The 15,471-nt window shown below is 33.4% G+C and overlaps 2 protein-coding genes across 2 annotated transcripts; one reads left to right on the forward strand and one right to left on the reverse strand.

The window, feature by feature from the left end:
* Positions 1–812: 812 nt before the first annotated feature.
* On the forward strand, positions 813–2,270 carry LOC125829639 (zinc finger protein WIP6). Its single transcript, XM_049508832.1, has 2 exons — positions 813–1,211; positions 1,812–2,270. The coding sequence occupies exons 1-2, from the start codon at positions 816–818 to the stop codon at positions 2,268–2,270; spliced, it is 855 nt and encodes a 284-aa protein (XP_049364789.1). The 5' UTR covers positions 813–815.
* Positions 2,271–6,722: 4,452 nt separating this feature from the next.
* On the reverse strand, positions 6,723–15,020 carry LOC125829867 (methionine aminopeptidase 1B, chloroplastic). Its single transcript, XM_049509080.1, has 10 exons — positions 14,875–15,020; positions 14,013–14,094; positions 12,902–13,139; positions 11,721–11,882; positions 11,602–11,643; positions 11,353–11,424; positions 11,043–11,122; positions 10,628–10,725; positions 8,776–8,823; positions 6,723–7,019 (listed from the first exon to the last, which is right to left on the reverse strand). The coding sequence occupies exons 1-10, from the start codon at positions 14,987–14,989 to the stop codon at positions 6,874–6,876; spliced, it is 1,083 nt and encodes a 360-aa protein (XP_049365037.1). The 5' UTR covers positions 14,990–15,020; the 3' UTR covers positions 6,723–6,873.
* Positions 15,021–15,471: the final 451 nt, after the last annotated feature.

Here is a 15,471-nt window from a genome sequence, read left to right on the forward strand (position 1 = left end):
AAACAACTATGAGACATATGAAGTGACAAGGCCTTAAAAATACAAATGGGAATCTAGCATCTTATTTGGTTCACTATTCAATTGTCTTTTCCCATTTTTTTTTTATCGTCATTAGTAATTGTTCTCAAAGACTATAGTATCTTAGTTAATGAAAAGATAGAGATTATACTTTAAGATATAAATGCGGGTAAAATAATTAAAACCTCTCCTAATTAATATCATCTCCGTCCCAAAGTAAGTATCACCTTTTAAAAATTCAAGACAAAAATTAGTATGTTCTTCCAATTTTACCTTTAACCTTTATACTTCATCTTCTTAATAATGTTCAATTTTGAAGAGACATTTATTAAACAAAACTACTCTAGTTTAGAAAACTACACATCATATTTTCTAGTTTCTTAATCAACGTGAGTTATGCTAAAACGACACCTTTTGGCATGATAGCTATACTTTCTTAGGGAACATGTTAAAAAAAGAAAACACGATAGATAATTTGAGACAGATATACCGTGTAAATTGTGTATTATTCAAAATGGTGTGTACCAAAAAAGTATAAATAGTAGTATGTATAGTAGAGTATAGACAGACAAGAAAACCTAGCATCTTTGCCCCCTCCCCCACACCCCCACCCACCCCTCTACTCCCCTTAGCTAAAAAGAAACAAAATCCTAGCATAAAGTCCCCAACCCAAGATCACCTATTGTTACTATTACCCTTTAGTCATAAACTCTTTAAAAAAAAAACTTTAGTTTAATTTATATAGCCTTTGTCTCCTCCTCCTCCATAAAATTTCATAGATCACTAGATTTCTAACCATGCAAAATAGTCATAATAATTCTATCACATATTCATCTTCCAGTGATCAATTAGTTGAAGATGAACTTTCTACTGTCCTCTCTCTTGGTCCTCCTGGCCAAAATAGTACAATTTTTCATGACTATTTTTCTTCTTCTAGTTGTCATGAATTTCAAAGTTATAATAATCAAGAAAGTGTCACTGTGGCTCTTCATATTGATTCATCAAGTACAATAAGTTCAAACAACAACAATAATCCTAGTAGAAACAAAGGGGATCACAATAGTAAAAATAATAATATTTCACTAGTAAATGGACAATATTGGATTCCAACTCCTGCCCAAATTCTTGTTGGACCTACTCAATTCTCTTGTGCTGTTTGCAACAAAACTTTCAACAGATTCAACAACATGCAGGTTTAGTTTATTTTCTCTCTCTCTATATATATATATACATACACATTTTTAGTCATGTTGAAGATCTTGTATATGCAATTTTAGTTACATGTGACTATATATTAGGGTTGTCACTTGTATATAATGTGTTTGTGCTAATAGGGTAGAGCTAGAGTATAGTTTATGAGTTCAGCTGAACTCAGTAGTTTCTTTTCAAATTTTGTACTTGTCTCAAATTCTGGCTCTACCTCTGTGTGCTAATTGTTCATATATAACTATGCACACTCTTCTCTTACATGCGGAGGCAGATTCAGAATTTTCAAGATTTCTACACTTATTGAAAAATGTAGGTTCATAACTTAATATTTATACTATTTTCTTGAATTTAATTTCCACGTATATAAGATTTCGACATTTGTAGGTTCATGGCATTGAACTTCTTGAATTTTGTCTTTTTATTGTCTCATATCTATGTACTTTTAGTCAAGTTTCAAGTGACCTAAATTTCCAACTTACCAAAAATAGGCAAGTTTAATTTTGCTTGGTCCAACTTGTTATATGTTACATTTTTTTCCTTTAATTAATTAACTAGTGAACTTTTTTTTTTTTTTGTATTATTAGATGCATATGTGGGGGCATGGATCACAATATAGAAAGGGACCAGATTCATTAAAAGGGACAAAACAAGCTTCATCAATGTTAAGGTTGCCTTGTTATTGTTGTGCTGAAGGTTGTAAGAACAACATAGACCATCCAAGATCAAAGCCATTGAAAGATTTTAGGACTCTTCAAACACATTATAAAAGAAAACATGGGGCTAAACCATTTAATTGTAGAAAATGTCGGAAGAATTTTGCTGTAAGAGGAGATTGGAGGACTCATGAGAAAAATTGTGGAAAACTTTGGTTTTGTATTTGTGGTTCTGATTTTAAGCACAAGAGGTCACTTAAAGATCATGTTAAAGCTTTTGGTGATGGACATTTACCACATAGTGAGAATTCTTATTATCATGTTGAAGGAGATGAGGACGAGGAAGAAGAAGAAGATGATAATGATGAAGTCATGGAAATGGAACTTTAGATTTATAAAAAGGTATGCAGTTCAGTGCAAGAAGTATCTTGCGCTCATGCAGAGCTATAGATAGTTTCGCATCCCAAGGAGTGTAATGCAGACAAATAGCTAGAATGGGAGTGACTAATTAAAGAAAATTTGAGATTTGACTAGGATCTTCTTCTTTTTTTTGACTTCTTTTGCAAGTATGTATTTGTGTGCATATGTTCTCTAGAGGGGCAAAGGGATGATGAACAAATTAAGAATGTAGCTAGACCATGTTGCATAATTTGATTGAAGATTTGTGTAACTCTATTAGCTTGTCATTTCATGTGTTTGGTATAGTTAATCTATATCAAGTATTCAATCAAGAGAATGGTCAAAGTTATACCATTCGAAGAAGGTCCAATTAAATTCCTTTCGTCAAAAAATTACATTCAGAAAATAGCAAAACATAAAAAATTAGAGTTTTTGGAGATGGACATGCACCACATAATGGAAATTATTATTATTATTATTATCATGTTGTAGGAGAATTAAAGAAACAGTTCACTGTATAAAGTATCTCACTTTCACATAGAGTTTTAGAAAAAAATAAATCACATCCCAAAATTAAAGGTGTAACATTAACAGTTTTTTTTTTTTTTATCCTTTTGTGATGAGAGCAAAAAATTGGGATTTGACTAGAGACTTTTTGTCTTCTTTTGCATGTATGTTTATGTGTGCATATGTTCTCTAGGTGGGGCAATTTGATGATGAAGACAAAAAGTGTTAGTAAAACCAGGTTGTCTCTGAGAATCATTAATGTTAAAATTTGATTGAACTAACACTTGTGTTTGGCAAATTAATTCCAAGTAAGGATTTTAAGTATGTAACTCATTGTTGTTTATTATCTAGGTCAAGTTTCTATTATAATAAATACAAATTATTGAATTCTCTTGACATAACAAAAATTTTTATTAGTAGCAAAAAGTTAACATTTTTTTTTGGGGGGGGGTCAAAACTTATATCGGTCAAGACTAGGGTTCAATTGAATACACTTCGTTGGAGAATTACACTAAGCAGTAAAATTGCTTCATCACCTCGGAAGTTTTTGAATCTCAAATGTTACCTTCTATTGTTTTTAATTTTTTTTATGAGCATTTTTTGCTCTGTCATATATAAAAGACTTGTTTAATGAACAAGATTTTAGATTCGAGATTCAAATATGACAAAGGTAGGGTAATCATTTGTGTCTTTATCAACAAATTAAACTTATAACAAACCTTCGCATCGCGACTCTCTCCTCATTCCACAACATAATGTGGAATCTAAGATACTTTCATTGCCCTTTCTAGTTAAGGAGGCCGTATTAAATCCACTATGTACCACACCATTAAGGTGACTCACCTGAATATCGAATATTTCTCAAAATTAATTAAAAACACACTAAATATATTAGAAATTAAATTTAAAAAGTAGGATTATACAACTTAACTTTATCTCATATTATCTTTTATTAAAAAATAAATAAATATACCAAGCATAGAGTTGTCTCTTTTGTCATTCAGAAGCAGTATTAGTTGTAGTTATAGTAGTAGAATCTAAAAGTGAATTGAGCAAGATATAAAGCTGTAAACAAAGAGGAGTAGACATACAGACATAATAGTCAGAAATGTGTTCAGAAAAAATGCACTGTTGATTAGCTATGCATTGCATTTGCCACAGCCCTCACTCTCTCAGTCTATCTTATAGTATTCCTTTCATATCGATTGATGTGATGTATTTTGACTGAACACCGAGATTTCAATAAATAAAAGAAATTTTATAGTAACTTGTACATCACACATATTTCATCTGTGATGTATTTTGACTGAACATCAAGGTTTTGGTAAATAAAAGAATTTTTATATTAACTTGTAATGTATCACGCATATTTCATCTCTATCAATCAAATTTTAAGAGTTAAATAATTTTTCCTTTGATCGAATTTATTTTTTATGTCTTGTAAATTTTAATCACTTCATTTTGTTTTTGGAGCCCGGATGATGGAAGAGTCAGAGGAAGCCGAGTCATTTGGCATAGTTCTACCCAAAAAAAAAGTTATGTATACGTTTTATTGTAACATCTGTTGATACGCTCGACTATCAACTTTTCTCGAAATTAGGTTATTGGAGCAAACAGTCTTTCCATTCGAGTCATCTCTAAGTCGTCCTCGCGTGGAAGAATTTCAATTGTTAATTATTGTAATTTACAATGATTTTTACATAGTTTCTAAATAGCATGTCTATTTTATTTTTATTTTAAAAAAAAAAAAAAACTTAAGATCGCATGTTAGAATTCACAATTAAAAGTAAGAAATCCAAAATATGATACACAAATTGAGACAAAGAAAGTAATAGATATTTGTGTAATTATAATTATCTGATCAATTGTAAAATGATTTTTTTTTAATTTCTAAATATAGAAAATCATTATGTTTTTTAGGACAAACCTAAAAGGAAAGTGCATCACATCATTTTTTTTTCCGATTTCCACCCAATGTCATCATATACTCTCATTGAGCTAGACCTCGATTAATCTGAATTCGCACCGTATAATCAGACTAACTCATTTTTTTTCTTTCTTTGTTTGTGAGTGTGTCTGAAAGAGTACTGATAGTGAGTCTTTTTCTAAGGTGTACTGAATAGAGAGTCAGTGAGGTTTCTACTAACACTTTGATAGAGAACTTTTGTCAGTATGGTAAAACAATGGACCACTGGAAGTTGCTGTTTTTGGGGTTTCACCCAAAGTATTACCTTCTTTCTCTTTCAGTATGGTAAAACAACAAACACATACATACACTATTTTTATTTTTAGTATTTCTATCTCTTGAGTACTCTCACTTTTCTCTTAGCAATGACGGAATCAAAAATTCTAATATTGATATCAATATACATCACAAGTTACATTCAACAGAACTCAATAGTTTTGACATAGTTAAATTTTGAAAATATTCACGTAATATGTACTATAAATTATCAATTACGAACGGATATGATCTAATCATTATATTGTTCAATCCTAAAATTCAGAAATCAAATTTAAAGTCTTGAATAGTGAACATGTGAACTAAAATAATTTTTGAACCACCTTTGGTACTACATTGGAAGTTTCATTTATATATCGGTCTTTTTTAGGAGTCTGGTCCAAAACGGACACTTTTTGAGCATCACATATCAAAAGGGACACTTCACCCACAAATGAGCGAACTGTCCACTCCTATCGTTAACTTTGTCTTCCACCCCAAATTACATCACAAATATTTTAAGGTAGTTCGCCCACAAGTGAGTGAACTACATTTCTTTTTATTACATTTCTTAACTTTCACGTGAAGGCAGTGGCGGATCCAGAAATTTTATTTCATGGGTGCTCAATTATTTTTAATTTGAGAATTGCTATATAAAGTGGGTGCTTAGTTAATACATTTGAATGAATTATTAGATATTACAAACAAATATTAGTGTTGATTGCAAAAAGCAATGGGTGCTTAAGCACCCATAATTCATAACATACATCCGCCACTGCGTGAAGGATATCTCTTCCTCTAACAATAAATATGTGTTATTATTCACTTTACCTTTTCTCATTCATCTTTTATCTTCTTCTACTAATATTATATTTTGGTATTTAAAAATTGATAATCATGACTCAACAATTTGAAAAATTTGTATATTCAATTAAATCAGATATACATAAATGCAGAGAATATTGAAAAATGAATTTGAAGAGTATGTAAGTTCATCTTCAAAGAGTAAGCTAAATTAATGAATGAGAATGTGAAGCTAAATTGATAGCATGGTCTTTTAATTTTCTTCATATATCATTCGATATTTATATTAAAATTCGATCAAATTTGAATTCATGCATTACAAGACTCATTTCTAGAAAACAACACTCCCAACAGACTTGAGTTCAGGACCTCTGATTAATTATAAAAAGATCTCAATTGATGGTCTTGCTTACTTTTGTAACAGTTATACCATCCCATCATGACATTTTTAGCTTTGATTTTTGAAACTCATTTTAGTGATTTTGATCACTCATTCTTTTCTTTTGACAGCCATCTTTATATATATTCATTCATTTTTGCATGCATGCACCCACACAAAGCTTTAATTTCTTGCCTTTTTCTTTCCCCATGTTTGATCATCAATCCCATCATCATGACATTTTTCCCCATCTGTTCCCTTCACATGCTTCTTCTATATATAATAAAGTGAAAAAGCTATTGGAAACTGTTCCTTTGTACTTCTACTGAAAGAGTATAAATTAGTGATGGATAAAATTTATAGCTAAACAGAAAAGTTGTTGCTAATCTCCTTGGTGTTGCACAACAACATACCCAGAGTAATTCCATAAGTGGTATCTGAAGAGAATACCAGTGTAAGTAGACTAACCCTTACCTCATGGAGGTAGAGGCTGTTTCCGAAAGACTCTTGGCTCAAGTACAATAAATCAAAGTATATCATTGGTATTGTAAAAGACAATATCTCCTAAAGATTACATGTATTGAATCTTACCTAATATGGAGCAACAATGACAAGAATTATGATATGAAGTTATGAACATGACTAACTAGAATCATAATAATTAACTTTATAGTAGACTATAATTAATATGTTGTCAAAATTTCTGCACCAGTTTTTGTAATCAAAACAGTATGTTCAAACTGAGCAGCAGGGCTACCATCAGCAGTCAGAGTTGTCCAGTTATCTTCCCATGTTACACATTCTGTGCTTCCCAATGTGAGAATTGGTTCTGTAATAAATACAAACAAAGTGATGCAAATTTATAGTACTGACTTTGCTTAAACAGAAAATTGAAAAAGGACTACTGATAAAAAGGTATAGAAAGTTAGTCTAGAAAGGAAGTATAGTAACCAATCAAGTTCAGCTTTCACAAATGATTTGTCTATTTTTAACTATGAACGATTCGAAGGAACCTGAAAAATAGATATGAAAAAAACAGTAGGTGATTTAGTCATGTCGGTATAAGTCTTGGTGGACAAAGTTATCAGGAGGTATGATGAGGGCTACCCTATAGAATAGTCAAGGTGCCCAGAAGCTAATGAGAAGGGGATTCATTAGCATGTTATTAAGTATGAATCGGTGAAACTGATAGAATCCACTTGACAAAAAATTGAGGCAAATCTAGCTCACGGACTAGCTAGATTGCATCTTGTAAATTATAGTACTCACTTGCTGAAACCGAAAAGATAAAAAGACTACTGATAAAGGGTATAGGAAGTCTAGAAAGGAAGTATTGTAACCAATCAAGTTCAGCTTTCATAACTGATTTGTCTATTTTACCTGATTAAAACTTACATGTAATCTTATGAACATTTTGCAGAAGCTGGAAAAATAGATGTACAAAACGACAGGTGATTTCTTCGTATCTGCCTAAGCCTTGGTGGATAAGAGTTATCAAGTATTTGTACTGATGGAGGGAAGCAGGTACTCATAGAATAGTCAAGGTTTGCTGAGGCGGCCTTTTTGTTTAAGAGCTGCTCGCCTTTTGAATAGAAGGAAGTGGGAGAGCAGAGGTTATTTCGGTAAAAAAATGCATGAGCTGAGACTCTCATGTCCCGCCGACCCTTCGAAAAAAGTAAGGGCTCATAGGGAGTGAGAAGCAAGCAGAGTAAAAGGCGGGTAAAACTCACATAACCAGAGGGGGAGACACATACATGAAAAGCGAGAAGCCCTGCCGTGGGGGACTGACCAAGCTCGGACACCCGTTATCCAAAGGGAATTGAAAAAATAGATTTAGGTGATTTCTTCCTACCTATCTAAGCGTTGATGGACAAAGTTATCAAGTACATATACTGATGGGGGCAGACAGGTACCTAATGGAATAGTCGAGATGTGCAGAAGCTAGCTCAAACACCCAGTTGTCCAAAGAGAATTGGAAAAAATAGATATAGGTATCCGATAGAATAGTCGAGGTGTGCAGAAGCTAGCTCAAACACCCAGTTGTCCAAAGAGAATTGGAAAAATAGATATAGGTACCCGATAGAATAGTCGAGGTGCTGCAGAAACTGGCCCCGCTTCCCGTTATCCAAAGAGAAGAGGAAAAATAGAGTGACTGAGAAATAGAGTGGAGTACATAAAAGAAATTGTACAATCATTCTCTTGTGGATAAATTTAGAGTCACTTTTAAGTCTCAAGCACCACCAGTATGGTCACTTAGCACCCAAAGCAAACGTTGAAGGACAATTACTACACAGTAGCAAGATTAATATTTTCCCTAAATTCAGCTTCGAAGAATTATATATCTACGTCAAGGCTGTTGACATCCATATTTACATAAAACTTTCTAAACCTGTCAAAAATGAGTTAATAAATGTTGGCATCCCCACCCAAATCATAAGAGGTAGACAAGTTTGTCTAAATAACAAACATATAACAAATCAATAAAAGCTATGCATAAATTAGTGAGTTTTCTCCCAGATAGAAGTGGTTTTTGATCACTCTCTTAAGTCAAATATATGATATAAACATTATCCTAATGCACTTACCGATGGTAAATGTTTGCCCTTCAACCATGGAGCCGGATTTGTCATTACCTGCCGAAAAGGATTACATTAGGAAAACCAGTACCAATTATACAGATTGAATATCTTATATCACATTCAGCAGTATGATAAAACATGATCAATTCTAGCTACCTAGAGAACTCGAGACCTAAAGTTCACTCTGTAGTATAAAGTTTAACACTAAATTCTTCTCAATTGGCAATAAGCGGAAGACCAAGGATTGTCCATGTTCTAAGCAAGATAACCTTATGAAAAGGAACAATTCAAAATCAGACTTGAACGAGGCCCGATAAGCATAGAACAATCCAAATTGATCATATATATATCTGAAAGGACTTAAGAACTCATGAGCCGTGAGAACATAAAATGATCCATCTAGTACAGTTTCTCGCGTCCAATGGGTCATGATCACTATGACCCAATAAATACAGCTAGTGATCTAAGTTTATAAGTCAAGGAAACACTTAGAGATAGCAACTTCAAAATCATGGCATCCATTCTTTGAAAAAGGGGACTAAAATGGTGATGAAACAATCATATCACTGTGAAGGTGACATTCAATTTAAATAGCAAATATCATGATGCTAAGAGAGGTCAGTGACTACTCCTTTTGGAGTTTACACATTTTATATTAGTTGCAAATAAGAAATGAAAGGAGGAGATTCAGTTAACCATGAAATATCATATTAGTAACTAAGAAGATCGTGGAAATAGAATAAGGCAACTAGTGGTTTCTGCATGTTAATATGTATGTTTCTTTTCTCAAAAAAAAAAAAAGAAAATAACTAATTTTTGAACATGTTCTGATATCATTTAAAATTAACTATAATCTATCTTGTTATTTTTTTATATTGTTAACACAAGATGGTGAAGTTGTTTCGTGTGACATGTAGGTCACGAGTTCGAGCTGTGAAAGCAACCACTAATGCTTGCATTGGGTTAGGCTGTCTATATCACACCCCTAGAGTGCGACCCTTCCCAGAGCCTGCGTAAATGCGGGATGCTTTGTACACAGGACTGCCCTGTTTTTTTTAATTTTAACATAAGACGGTGATATCTTTGGATCAGGATAATCAGGGATCACACAAGGACCACTCAATTTGTGCCAGAAAACTGACAAATCTTTCTAAAATTGAATCAGACGAGATTTCATCCAACCTTCTTAATCTAGTTATAGCTTGATGTTGACTGTTGAGAGTTAATCCAGAGTTCGAGCTGTGAAAGCAACCACTAATGCTTGCATTGGGTTAGGCTGTCTATATCACACCCTAGTGCGACCCTTCCCAGAGCCTGCGTAAATGCAGGATGCTTTGTACACAGGACTGCCCTGTTTTTTTTAATTTTAACATAAGACTGATATCTTTGGATCGGGATAATCAGGGATCACACAAGGACCACTCAATTTGTGCCAGAAAACTGACAAATCATTCTAAAATTGAATCAGACGAGATTTCGTCCTACCTTCTTAATCTAGTTATAGCTTGATGTTGACTGTTGAGAGCTAATCCAGATTTTTCTAGGATCTAGTAAAGAAATTCCAATGATCCACAGAACTACCAACTCAACTGATATGCAATGAATGGCCATGTCATTCATTAGCATTCTCTATAAGATATTTGCATGTATACATAACAACCTGTTCTTTAGAGAAAAGTAAGGATAGGACAGACACAACCAACTCCTCCAAAAGTAAACCTATCTAGTATTAGTTTTATGTTAGATTTAGCATGGACTTCACAATTCTAGAGAATCTTCCACAACTTTCAGAGATTTTACAGGATGAATACAAATGCAGTAGTAAATGTCAAAGTCGATCAAAATGAGAGTGACTTACGGTGATGAAATATGAGTGGTTCAGAGTGAAATACTGTCCCAATACCATGTCCAACAAAACGATCAACAACACCATAACCAAATTTTTCAGCATGTTCACTGAAACCAAAGTCCAAAAGTTCAATGTCCAAGAAAGAGTGTCAACAAAAAATAAGGTACATACACAAGAAATGACATTAATTGTTTGCCAACAATATTTAAGAAAATCACAGTAAATTATTCAAAGTTTCATCAGAAGAAGCGAATTTCACTACCGACGTTATTTAGTGGTAACTAAAAGTTTTTGTATTTGTTAAACAGAAACAGTTTGACACGTATAGGAACTTCAAAATAGATAAGACTGTTGAAGCTTCAAAATATCCATATCACCAAATAATAATCACGAATTCACGATAATATCATATTCAGAAAATTACCTGATCCTCTTTCCTATCTTCCTATAAAGAGCACCATCTCTGCAAACAGCAATTCCATAGTGCAAGCACTCCTCAGTCACCTGCCACAGTAAAATAATATAGACATAATCAATATAACGAGCATCGAATGATGAAAGAGACATTAGTTCTATTGATAATACTGATTGGTATCTTAAATTTTAACAAGTATTAGCATAGCGGAGTTCAATTTCAAATAGCAGTGATCTGATTAACTTTTCAGAAGCAAAACTTTGTTAAACTAATAACCAGAAAATTTCAGCATTCCTTTCATAATTGAAGAAATCTATACCTTTACAAGCCGCTTTATGGATTCACTCACGTCACCACAGTAAAAGGTCTTTGACGTATCTCCATGATAACCCTAAAAATGGAACAAAGCAAGGATCCTTACAACTTATAAGGGTCATCCAGAATCCAACAGCACAACTTTCAAGAGAAGACAAATGTCCTTCTAAATACATAGGGTAAAGATTGGCTAGCAGTAAAAAAGATAGCATATGTAGTCTATTACAATACAGAAGGGGTGACGACGACTTACATTCAGGTAAACGGTCACGTCAATGTTTATTATGTCTCCATCCTGCACATTATATTAATGTTTGTCCTGAATACACATAGATTTGTTTAAGCAGGAGAATAATATGAAAAGATAATGACCTGCAGCTGCCGTGAGTCAGGTATTCCATGACACATACACTCATTGACAGATGTGCACACGCTCTTTGGAAAACCCCCATAGCCTAAGGGAGATGGATAAGCGCCAGCATCGATTATCATTTGGTGCACAGCTTTGTCAATTTCATTTGTCGTTACTGAAGGCTGATAGATATTCAAGAAAAAACATGTAATTGCATGTTATAAGGGTTTCAAAGGAACTAATAAACTCGACGAAAAATAAGATATCATTTTTGTGAATAAAGATCTATCATTTGTAGCATATCTTCATTTTGCTCCAATACATACCGGTATTGAAGAGAACATTATATGAGAACCCATGGACTACATATTTCAATTGAATATCAAAAAGCATCTGAATACAAGGATTCTACTCCTGCTGAACCAACTTTTTTTTTGTTTCTATTGCTAAACTGCTGCTTGTCTGGAGATTTACTTCCAAGTGCTTAAAGAAAGTTAGATGGACATAGAATAGTTCTACATTACGCACAACCCAGAGGCACTTGTACTTAGCTAAAAGGATGTTGTGAGTTTCCTAAAATAGAACCTGCGCCAAGCTCATTCATTACCAGCTGCTTCAGTTAGATAAGAGAGTTGAATCTGTCCATTATGTGCTACATACAAGTCAAGTTCCCATTGTAATTTCAAGAGTTATCTAAGGAATAGAAACCAGTTTAGCTGTATTAAACGGAACTTTCCAAAACTAGAAATTGCAATCTCCCTACTTTTCTCTTGTGATCATTTTGAAAAAAAACTTTTATCCAGAGCACAGCATCTGAAATGTCCTTCTGGCCATAAACTACTTGAATTAAGCGTGATTCGCAAGGAAACTTGGCCTTTCTCTCCATATAGGTCAGCTACACAAAATTACCATAACAACAACAACATGTTCAGTGTAATCCCACAAGTGGGGTCTGGGGATGGTGATGTGTATGTAGCCTTATCCCTACCATGTGAAGGTAGAGAGGTTATTTCCGATAGACCCTCAGCTCAAGTGAATGGGAAAAAGTAATGACGTGATAACAAAAAAAAAAATTGAGTTGAAACATTTAAAGTGCATTTTGGATGAATTCTCCTATCATACAGCTGAACATGTGCTAGACAAGTATAGTTCAAAACAACCTCTTTAACAATCAAATAAGATGGATATCAAATAGTCTCACCCTAACCAAAGTCCCTGCATAGTCAACAACCCGTGCAGCCAACTCACATGCAGCCCTCATGCGAGCTATGCCTTCAGCGTCGTGGATCTGATGTTCACTTGAAATTTCTGGTAACTCTCTTGAACCTGCATATGGAGGCTTTGGTATGTCCTCAGGCACAGGAAGCCGTTGTGATACTCTTCCACGCCTTAAAGGTGGCCTTCTTGTTGCCGTGGTAGAACCACGAAGCTCACGTTCCCTATACATCACTAAATCATGTCGTTAACTTCATCTCTTTCTCCTTTACTCATGAGACACCAGTAAACACTCAAACTCCTTTGGGAAACAAGAAGATAGAAAAAAGAAAAACAGAACGGAAATTTGTATCTTTGAATAAAACATGGCTTTGAGACAGTAATCAATTAAGTAATCCTTATCAAATCAGAAGAATATATACTTAATAGATTTTCATGAATTCTAACAGTAAAAAGTGTACACAAGAAAAAGACTAATCCTTTATACCTTCTAAAGCAAAAATATTCTATATATTTTGATAACAAAATCATTTTAGAGTGCTCCATCTTCTCATTCACAATCAATGCATTTTCTGTCCCACAAGATTAAATAGGGTGAGCCAGGATTTCTATAGTTAAAGGGTTCTGGACTATAATTCTTTTTTGCTTAATGGGTTCTGAATAAACTATTTGTACATATTAAATGATTCTTTTTATCACAAATACAAGGTTTGAGCCGAAGCTACATGGTTCTGACGAGACCGTAGCTAGCAGTGTATCTCCGCCACCGGACTTCAATATGGTAACAAATGGAAATTCTACTGATAATATATATCAAACTTCTCTATAACAACGTCGTTTGTCCGGATACTTTTTGGTTGCTATAGAACATATAGTAATATATATGTAAAATTGGTACCAAAGAAAACTTGGTTGCTACAGTGAAATGTTAATACAATAAAGAGGTCTGATTGTAAAGGAATAATATGCTACATTCAGCAGCAAACATCTTAAAGGTTGATAACGAACTTTAATCACTTTTTGAAGAATATGCAATCTCAATTATTTAGTAAAAGAAACAAAGCAACAGACTGAAACCCAAATAAACGCAAACATACCTTCTAATCCTCAAGGCCTCCTCCAAACCTGATAATCTTTTCGCATAAATTACAAGCTTCTTAGTAAAGTTTGCATTATTACCTACAAATGAACCAAATTCAAACCAAAATCCACCCAGAATAATCTAACAAATAATTTTTTTTAGCATCAAAATTCCATAATCTGAATATCTCAAGTTACCAAGCTTCTTAGTAAAGCATAAATTACAAGCTTCTTGATAAAGTTTGCATTTTTACCCACAAATAAACCAAACTCAATAAAGAAATTCAAACCAAAATCCACCCAATACAAACAAATAAGTTTTTCTTTTAGCATCAAAGTTCCAACAACAAGTACATACCCAATAAAATTCCACAAGTGGGGGTCTAGGGAGGATAAAGTATACGCAGGCTTTAGCTTTACCCCTACCTCGTGGAGGTAGAGAGGCTGTTTCTAGAGGACCTTCAGCTCGAGTACAACAAATCAAAGTAGTTGTGAAAAGAAAAAACGACATCCAATAAAACATAACAACCAATAAGAAAACATTAACAACAACAAACTATTGCGGTAACCTAAACACAATAAACACACACAATGATACCAAGCTGCTAACTAAGCATAAATTACAACCTTCTTAAATAAAGTTTGCATCTTTACCTAAAAATAAACCAAACTCAATAAAATAATTCAAACCATAATCCACCCAATACAAACAAAAAAGTTCTTTTTAGCTTCAAAGTTGCATAATCTGAACACCCAAGTTACCAAGAATGAATTTTTTTTTAGATAAATTAATAGCAAATTAAAAATCTTGAAATGAAAAATCAACAATTGCATAAGGGGCTGTTCTAAATTTTAAAAAAAATAGAATCTTGTACTTACTACTAGGGAGATGAAAAGGGTAATTTCCTCTGAGTTGAGAAGATGAAGATAAAGATTTTGTTTCACCATTAATGGAAGAAGAAATGTGTAGTATAGAAGATGTTGCATGTGCCATTTTCTTTTTACTGTTACACACAGAGGCACAACACAACTGTGTTTTTTTGCTTGGAGGAGATAATGTTGATTTTTTTGGATTAATGGGCCGGGTACTACTTGAATTCCATTGGGTTGGGCCTTCTACTATGGAAAATGGATCCGAGTTCATTTCATCGCATTGCTTATTAGTACTCTCCTACTATCTTATTCTTTGATTTTATTATTAAATGTTGTTTTCTCTTTTTAGATTATTGTACTATTTTGTTGTTGCTATTATGATATGTTTCAGTTGAGCCGAAATGGGTAAAGTTGCATACACTCAACTTTTCTCAGATCCTACTTGTGAGATTACATTTGGTATGTTGTTGTTGCCATATTTGTACGGTGTCATTTAAGGTCAGTCGATGTTAAAAAAAAGGGCATATATGAAGAGGTCCCATAGTTGGAAGGAAGGGAAAATTTGATTCAATAGGTGGAAAGAGGGATTTGTTAAAATTATCA

The sequence above is a fragment of the Solanum verrucosum genome, unplaced genomic scaffold (genome assembly GCF_900185275.1).
Source record: "Solanum verrucosum unplaced genomic scaffold, falcon-dt-bn FXZP01000008.1, whole genome shotgun sequence".
NCBI lineage: Eukaryota > Viridiplantae > Streptophyta > Magnoliopsida > Solanales > Solanaceae > Solanum > Solanum verrucosum.

Excerpts from the sequence above, each read along its gene's own strand:
- LOC125829639 (XM_049508832.1), top strand. The coding sequence starts at position 816 with ATGCAAAATAGTCATAATAATTCTATCACATATTCATCTTCCAGTGAT. Across the intron at positions 1,212-1,811 it reads ACAGATTCAACAACATGCAG|ATGCATATGTGGGGGCATGG; the intron begins GTTTAGTTTATT and ends TTGTATTATTAG.
- LOC125829867 (XM_049509080.1), bottom strand. The coding sequence starts at position 14,989 with ATGGCACATGCAACATCTTCTATACTACACATTTCTTCTTCCATTAAT. Across the intron at positions 11,644-11,720 it reads CTGACTCACGGCAGCTGCAG|GATGGAGACATAATAAACAT; the intron begins GTCATTATCTTT and ends TATAATGTGCAG. Across the intron at positions 10,726-11,042 it reads AAGATAGGAAAGAGGATCAG|TGAACATGCTGAAAAATTTG; the intron begins GTAATTTTCTGA and ends CTTTGGTTTCAG.